The sequence below is a fragment of the Egretta garzetta genome, unplaced genomic scaffold (assembly GCF_000687185.1).
Source record: "Egretta garzetta isolate BGI_Z169 unplaced genomic scaffold, ASM68718v1 scaffold287, whole genome shotgun sequence".
In the NCBI taxonomy this organism is placed as follows: Eukaryota; Metazoa; Chordata; class Aves; order Pelecaniformes; family Ardeidae; genus Egretta; species Egretta garzetta.
Genome location: NW_009260435.1, coordinates 9,206,827 through 9,215,789, shown reverse-complemented (window position 1 = coordinate 9,215,789; position 8,963 = coordinate 9,206,827). Strand labels below are relative to the sequence as shown.

Sequence of the window (8,963 nt, the reverse complement as noted above, 5' to 3'; positions counted from 1 at the left end):
CATTTGTTCTGATCGAGCCTTTGTATTTTCAAATTCTTTGTTTTGAAGAAGGGCTCCTAATGGCATCAAGTATACAAACACAAAATGGCAAGAGTTTGTTGGATCTAGTAAATGCCAAGCTGACTCTATACTGGCATTAACTGCTACCAGTTTTTTTTTTCTAATTAAACATTGAATCAAATGGACACATCACCATCATCATCTGTCTTGCAAAAGCCTGTAACCACAGCACCTTGTGCTCCACTCCTAGTAGACTGCAACACAGACAGGACTGGTGATTTGGACGAATGACACTAATACAGAGATCTCTAATGAATAACGATGTGCTGCTCATAAAATACCATCTGACTTTGTACTGGGGGGAGCTGATGGCAGGTCCTGCCTCCCCAGAGGACTGGGCACTGCTCAGCCCCACAGTCAGGAAGCAGGTGAGGGTTCCCCATTTGCGCATCGCTGCACTGCTCTGCAAGCCAGCATCTGAGCTACAGCTGGTCAGGTGCAAAGAGGAATGCATTTACTTCCTGGTATTTGGCAGTATTTCCCCATGACCACCAGAATACTGCTCAGTTGGGCATTTTCTCTTTAAGTCTTGTAAACAAACCCCCAAATCTAAAGGAATTTTCAGTCAGCTTCAGCTTAGTTGAAAATTTTCATCCTAAACGAGCAAAGAAAATAACAGCTCTTCACCAAAATGTCTTTGAATAAGAACAATTCCTATCAGTAATGTGCTTTGACAGCCAGCCCCCTAAAAGAAAGAGAAACCACCACTCCTCCGCAGCTCAACAGCTCCTCAGGAAGGTCTCTGCACGCAGTGGGTTACGCAGAGATGCACAGGACAGAGGATCACCAGCCCCATGTTGTTCTTCAGCTGCAGTTGTACCCCCCTCACCTGGGGGGAACATCCCGCTCCAGCTGACACAGACAAGAGAACAGGACACCACAGCATTTAAATTAAAAAAAAAAAAAAAAAAAAAAGTCACAGGGGTACCTTCATGACACGTGCTATAAGCATGTTACTCATGACAGATTTTTAAACTCAACTACCTCCTACGTACTCACAAGGTATACACAGCAGGCTACAAGTCTGTTTCTCAGGGAAACAGCACACCCACACAGTGATGGACAACTTCAGTACTAACTTTCAAAGCCCTCACTATTACTATTATATACTATATACTATTACACTGGCTGTAATGAAGTACACAGGTTAAGCAACTCATACAACTGGCAGGATGTTTAGGATTTATGATTGTAGTGTACTCCCCAGATGGCTCTTCTCAGCTGCTGCACAATGACTACTTCACTTACAGACCTTGATAGGAAAGGGTTAACAACCCCATGGAGACACTTTTATAGAACAGACAAGTTAAGTATTGCAGTTCATTTAAAGATACGTGGAAAGAAAAACTACAGACATTATGTAATATAAATTATTTAATGCTAAAAAACCTCATATGAAGTAAAAGATTGCACATAAATACTACGTAACATCCAATGGGATTAATCACCTTTCTATGCTTTGCACAGATTTACCTACTATTTTTGGAGAAAATTAAAACTTGGCACTCACTGAACATTGTATCTTTAAAACTCAGTTAAAAAAAAAAATCTGTAATAAGGTTTTTAGATAAAGCATTCCACTTCAAGGATTAAGGACATCAAGTACCAAGGTAAAACACGCCACGGAAAAAACACATTTCCTCAGCTGGTATTAAGTTAAACTTCTATAGTCACACATAAACATACTAATTAACATTTTCTGTGAAGGTCTCCCTTCACTATGTCCAGAGACTGTATTAGTGATTTCACCCCATTGACATGTTTTCTGGAAAACTTACCATATGCTTTTGAGATGTTATTTATATTACAGTTTACAGGGGAAATACTAATGTTGTACAACTCAAATACTTATCAGCAAATTTTAAATTATAGCCAAATTTTAATTTCATGAAAATATGAAGGAATTTTATTTTTATTACTAGAATTCAGTTATTTTTACCTAAAATACATCATTTTCTAAATATCTAACAAAATTCATAAATCAAGAGATGAAAAAATATAATGCCTGTTTATTTCACACAGTCCCCCACTGCCCCTTTTCCTATGTTCAAATATGACTCTTCTGAACTGCACAATACACACGTAGGTGGCAGGTATGAGGAAGTTTTCCAGTGCTTTATATAGTACATATTCAAGTTTGGAATAGAACTACAAATTACTATTTTTAAGGATAGCTAGCACTGACAAGAAAGTAAATACTATTTTAAATGCCTTTGACAGGCTTGTCTGAACACACTGTTGTAGATAAACTGCTGACAGTTTAAAAAAGCAGAGTATTTATCTCATTACTGATGACACACTGAATAAATACCATCACAATATGCAAAATACCTACGTTTTAACATGAGCTGCTTTTCTGGCAAAATAATCCCAAGTGTTAGGTAAAGACAGTCAAAAGCATGATTCCTGAGCATCTCAATCAGCCTGATTACATGTCAGATTTGAATTTCAGTAGGTCAGGAGGATGGCAGGTCCGACTTCAGACTGGATTCTATCACCATTACTACCTTCCAAACAGCAGTAAGTCCTACATCAGTGTTAGCTTTGCCAGGCTTAGGCATCAACTGCAATGTAATCCTGGGGAAGGTGACTTACAAAGGAGATAAAACAAACATATGCGTTCATAACAAAATGGAAAATCTTCCCAATGACATGCGTGAAAATAAGTCTGGACTACACTGGACTGATGAAAAATAATACGTCCTGCCCCACCTTGTAACCATTAAGACAGATTTTTATCCGCTTTTACCACTACAAAAGAACAACAGACAAAATACGAAAAGCTCACGGGCAACACCTTTTATTCCTTGAATTATCAGGAAATCCAGAAAGTGTAACTTTCCGAGAAGCACAAAGTATCTCAAACAATATGCCTTATTCTCCATCCTGCTGACAAGGTTTTCTCAACTTACATAACTGTAAGTACTGCCAAAACCAGTATCCATCTTGTTATTTTTTATAAAACAAAACAAAAAAAAAAAGAGCACTATTCATTAAAATGTATTTTTCTTCAACTGTAAGCACAGTTCTGAATGATGTCAGGTGAGGCAGTAAGGAACTGTTAACTGCTGAAGAGATATAAATACAAAATAAAAGCATTTTAAGAGTCTTCTTCCATAGCCACATCCTCTTGTAGCTTCTGCACCATTTTGTCCTCCAGCTGTTTTGGTGTGCCTTCAAAGCAAAGAAAAAATTAAATTCAAGATGTCTCTCTAAACCCAAATAACCATTCTGCTTTGAACAATACATTCTAGGTGAAACAGCCTAAATATATTGCTTAAGAGTTGTTTAGGAGTAAACCCATCAAGCTTACAACTATTTATTGCTAACCTCCATCACCACCTAAAACTACTGAAGAATTGTTTTAACAGAAAAGCTGATGCTGGTTTTATGCAAAATCTAAAATGCAATCAAACATATGTTTTCATCCGGTATGAAAAGCTTTGATATAGCTGGCAATACCTAGCAGAACCTTGCAAAGGACTATAAAAATGCATTACTTTTAACAGATCAATGGCCTTCACACATTAGTTTTTATATAAATATTTAAGCCCTCCTGCATGCTGTGTTGGATGGCAATAGTGTTGACAATACTACTACCAAAAAGAAAAAAAAAATAATCCAGGATTGACATCTTTTTTTTTTTATTTCTAGTAGTAATTTTGAAACGCTGAAAAGGTAGCTTGTTGTTTGACAAACAGATGTACCACGTGCTGCTGTGCATCATTCATTTAACATAAGAAAAGTCACACCTACATCCATGGAGACCAAAATTACTGGTAATTTTTATAAAACAGTAACGAATAGAAATCTTTTTAACTTCTCTCCATTACTCTACTCTGTTAACCATATTTTAAAGAATACATCATCTTTACAATCTATTTTTATCCACATCACCTAACAAGCTAGTACTTGTTATAGGTTAGAAACCAGAAAATTATTTACAATAAACAGGTTTCTCCAGCTGAAAAACTCAGTTCACTAACAAAGAATATACATTATTATATGTGAACTAGGCACAGATTTTAGTGAAAATTTGGAAAATTACCAAGAACTTAAAAAAATGTTAGGCTTGCACTGAAGAAGCAGTATTTTCACGTAAGTTTCACTATACCCAGTGAACTACAAAAGAAAACCCCTATTCTCACAATTAGCTAACGAATTCAAAATTAACTACCCTATTTTATTTCCATCAGTGGTATAGTCTGTTGAGTTCAAATAATCAATTCATAGGGAAGACTTAGATAAATATATCGGTTAACAAACACACAGTTCATAAAGTACCAGGTATTGAGTGCAATTTAAAATACTTAAATAAGGAAATTAAAGGATGAATGCAGGATCAGATGAACAAAAAGGTATGTCTGATCCAGAACAAAGATACTGCTTACACTTAGTGACAAGAGCTATTCTCCATATTCAATAGAAAAATTAATTGTAATAAAAATGCACAGGATTATTGATCTGTAGAATTAGTCATACCAAAAAAATCGGTATTCATCATAAAATTGTATACACTTAACCTAAGCAAATTGGGTAAAACAAGTTCTTACCTGCATGTGGAGCACGAAGAAGGTGGATATTCTGTTTGACTTCTTTGATGTCTTCTGCCTTCTGCAACTCTTTGCTCTTCTTTAATCTGGGGAGGGGGAAAATTAAATTTACCTTTAAAGAGGACATGTATGTTTTCATTTTAATGCATGACACATCTTTAGCTAAAGGTATGTAAACTGTAAATAACTATGACTATGAGGAAATAAAGGTTTAAAGTATTTGAAAACCAATTCAAGCATACACTGGATACAAAACCAGAAAAAAAAGCCAGTACCGTATCAACTCTTAGCAGAAATTTGTTTAAATCTAAGACTCCATATTACAAACAAGGAAATAAAACTATTATCATCGAGTGCCCAAAAGATACATTTCATTGGACAGCCAATGAAGAGTAGCAGTTTGGTAGCACAGTAGAGCCCACTCAAGCCATTTTACCCCATCACTTGGATGACTGTGTATGTACAAAGCAAATAACCATTTAAAACTTCTGACCATCATTTCTCTGGAAAGACTGACTGTCCAATATAGATTTGTGAGAGCTCCCATAACACAAATACTTCTCCTCACCTGTTCATAATAAATCTAGCTTGGCGTTTTTGCTTTATTTCCTCCACCCTCTTCATTGCATCAACTGAAATAAAGCAGAAGTTGTTTTAAATGTGCTTACATACCTACAGTTAAAAATACATGTTATTTCGCAGAGCAACACCACCAGTATTCCGCAATACCTCTATATCAGAGGCAACTCTTATACTACATAGAGGAAGTCATTCCTTCTTCAAAGAGCAGGGTATGGGAATATTCTGTGTAGCAACTATGATTAACTGTATTTCCAGACTCCTTTATGCTTCCACTTTTGTGCCTACACATACTTTCTACAATTAACCACGACTACAAAAGACTCTTACTCTACTTGAAATCAGATGCAAGTGACCACCTTCTCCTTTGTGGCATTCATTCATGACATAAGTAACTCTTCCATTTTATAGCAATTGATTTATTAAACAAACTGAAGTGGAATGAGTGGAAACAAAGAGACAACTGCATCAGTATAAAAGGCTTACACTGGGAGCCTCTTAAAATGCTGGAGAAACACTAAAGTTTTTGAAAATAGTAATTCAAAATAGAAGAATGCTGCACCTCATTTTCTAACCATTTTCTGAAAAAAAACAAAATCAAGTGGAACTCCACACTTGTTCACAACTCAAACCTCCTCCACACATAAGAATTTGGTCATGATTCCAGTAATTTCAAACACAACCTCTATAAAGTGTTAATATTCTAAGAAGCCTTCTGAAAACACATTCATGTAGAGTAAAAGTTCACTCCCCGTAGTCCACCTTTTGTTTTTTCTAAAATGACTCACCAGTCTTGTTCCACAACTCTCTCTGGTATTTCACTGGTTCATTTCTACGTTTTTCAAACTCAAATGAGTTATCCTATATTAAGAAAAAGTAAATACAGATTATATACAGAAGCATACGTAGATCAATACATTCTTACTATAGCACTCACTCATATAGCTTCGTTAAAATACGATTTTTTTTCTTTCCCTTTCAGAATCTCAGTTCCTATACTTTAACAACCTTTAGAGATTACTAAACTAGAAGGTAATAGAGTGGAATGTTTGACCTCAAAGTGTCAGAAGCCACAGTGATTTGTCTGAAGAGAACTATTTACCAAAACATCTCCCTCAGCTATTTTCTTTTTAGCAAGACAAAAGGAACAGAGAAAACCAAAGTGGAGTAGGAAATACAGAGCAGACTAGACAGGTGGAAGGCAAAACTGGAAACGTGTAGAGTCAAAAGCATTTAATGTTGGTCAAATAAGTTCTACTCAACAGCTTGTAATTTTGAAAAGGTTCAGAAAATCTGTTTCATTTTAAGAATATTGAAACAGTATAAAATAATTTGAAATTGTAAAATATTTCAATTAATGACATTGTGGTGTTTGGGGCGACTGGGGAGGGTCTTTTTATTTTGTTTTTTTTCCCCCAAGAGTTTAAGATGGAAAAAGAGTTGCCTGGTTGTTTGTTTGTTTTTTTTTTTTGCTAGGCATACCGCCCAAAGGTTCTTCTTTGTATGCTTTAAGAAAGAGACTTCAAAAGGTAACTATTTTATGTGTCTACATAGAAAGACTGGGGTACCCAGTAACCCAGATTATCTGATTGTGCAGAAATACAACTACCAACTGTTTATGTACAGACAGTAGAAGATGTATAGATGAAAAAAAATGCCTTGGACTTGGGAACCGCCACGTATAACCGACATAGACACCTGATACACTGGCTTCCACACTGAAGCTGAAATGAGAAGTTCCAAGTTACAGTAAAGCTAAACGAATAGCTCACTCTCAAGAAAACTCTTCCACAATCCCTCTTTTTGCCACTTATTTCATCCCTCATGCTCACTTAATTAAATGATAATGCATTAAGCTAGCTAACATAACCTGTCTGCAACTGGAAGAGGCTAGACTTCTGCCATTTGAGTGAGCTAATGCAAAGCATGAACCAGTTTAACTTCTTACCACTGTCAATTCTTTGCCAGCTGCTTTCCGGAATGCTTTGGTCCATCTCATCTTCCTGGGATTTCGCTTCTTTTTAAAGTTTCTGTGGCATTTTGATTTGCAGAATCTAAATATCTTAAAGGGGGGGGGGGGGGGGGGTAGTCAGTCAAATCATGTTATTCCTGCCCTGTTGCAAGCACGATACCAAACATAAAAGTTTCTCTAACAATACTGCTCATTGAAAACGACATTGATCTTTCAAATTTCAATAGTTTTAGTTCATGTATAGCTATTACAAAAAGAATTTCAAGGACTATTCTTGTTTTTTCATCATAAAGTCATTTTCACAGCTGTCAGGGACATGCACAAATACTTACAATGAAGTTGATTATAAATAAAATATACCGAGTTGTGAGAATTATCATCTGCAAAAACAACTATAAAACCAAACCTGTTCTATGAATAAAGATTTTCTATACCTGTCAGCACTTTTTAGATACAGTCCCATCCCGACAACAAGAAAAAATCCTCACACCTCTCATAGAACATTTGTGAATGCAATACACATACACACACACACACACACAAAAAGTCTATCTTCTGGAATGTAGCTTTAAGCTTTAAAGATTACCCTGCAGCAGGAGTCCTAAGCCCCTTAGTCAAGTCCTGGACTGAATTTATTGAAAGCTGTTAAAGCATATGCCAAAACATTCTAACTGACCTCCCCCCTCTCCCTTCCATTTTTCTACATACTCTGCAGAATCATAGAATCATTTTAGGCACCTGCTACTGCCAGCCATGGAAGTGCCTTATGTTCACCAGGTGATGTTTTCACACCTGTTAAAGATGCATTAAAGAAACTTCTCTATCCATACTTGAAATTTCCCTTTTATTAGTACTGAAATTATGTCACTAACAGCCAAGGTAAAGAACAACTTTCTATCCCAAACTGTATCAAACCCAACATACATTTTCCGGTCAAAAAGAGTATGCGGCAAGACGGCAGCAAGATAAGGAAGGGGGAGGACAGGAGGGGACATAATGATATCCCTATTTACAGTTCTTCATTTTCCCTAAATTTGTGCATCACTTTGAACTATCCTGAGCTATCCTGTATCCAGAGCAGAGCTAAAACTTTACTTAAGAACACTTAAAATTATATTTGTCGTTCCTGATTTTTTCAAATCACTATTTCTCTTCCACTATACTCCTCATCGAATAGTCACTTCTAAAGAAAATGAACAGAAAATATGAAACTCCTAGTAAAGATAATGATCTTCAAATAATTTTTCTTTTTTTACATTCCTCTACCACGTTATTTCACCTTAACTCAGACAAATCTGCCACTATATTTTGTTCTTTCATAGATTACCTATTCACAACCAACCTGCCATTGTGCCATTTTATTTAAAAAAAAATAAAAAAAAACACCTTGTGGCCATTTTCTAGTAAACAGAACCGTGTCAATCTACATCTACCTCTAAATTCCCAAAAGCCGTGACTCAGATAAGCAATACGGTTGAGCCGGTATTTGTTCTGACGTCTGAGCACGGGAAGGAAGCTATTTGCGTAAGCTTCGTTTCACACTGGGGTCTCCAATGCCCTATAGGAGTGACAAGAAGTACAGCAGAAGCTGGGAAACGATACACAACATTTTACGTACAAAATTGTCACCACAGCGTAAAGCCCAAAGTGCTATGCACATCCTGTTATGACAGCCTCAATTGGGTAAGTCACATCAGATACCCGAGTGAGTTACAACTCTTAGTACAGTACCATGACAGAGACATAAAGCATTAGCTTTAGTATGTGATGTCTGTAATCTAGACTGTTCAAAGCTTTAG

General features: G+C 36.3%; 1 protein-coding gene across 1 annotated transcript; it reads right to left on the bottom strand.

Moving 5' to 3' along the window:
* Window positions 1-2,844: 2,844 nt before the first annotated feature.
* On the bottom strand, window positions 2,845-8,566 carry RSL24D1 (ribosomal L24 domain containing 1). Its single transcript, XM_009643988.2, has 6 exons — window positions 7,903-8,566; window positions 7,141-7,254; window positions 5,981-6,053; window positions 5,182-5,245; window positions 4,614-4,699; window positions 2,845-3,234 (listed from the first exon to the last, which is right to left on the bottom strand). The coding sequence occupies exons 2-6, from the start codon at window positions 7,189-7,191 to the stop codon at window positions 3,161-3,163; spliced, it is 348 nt and encodes a 115-aa protein (XP_009642283.1). The 5' UTR covers window positions 7,192-7,254; window positions 7,903-8,566; the 3' UTR covers window positions 2,845-3,160.
* Window positions 8,567-8,963: the final 397 nt, after the last annotated feature.

Excerpts from the sequence above, each read along its gene's own strand:
- RSL24D1 (XM_009643988.2), bottom strand. The coding sequence starts at position 7,191 with ATGAGATGGACCAAAGCATTCCGGAAAGCAGCTGGCAAAGAATTGACA. Across the intron at positions 5,246-5,980 it reads AGAGTTGTGGAACAAGACTG|TTGATGCAATGAAGAGGGTG; the intron begins GTGAGTCATTTT and ends GCTTTATTTCAG. Across the intron at positions 4,700-5,181 it reads GCTAGATTTATTATGAACAG|ATTAAAGAAGAGCAAAGAGT; the intron begins GTGAGGAGAAGT and ends CCCCCTCCCCAG.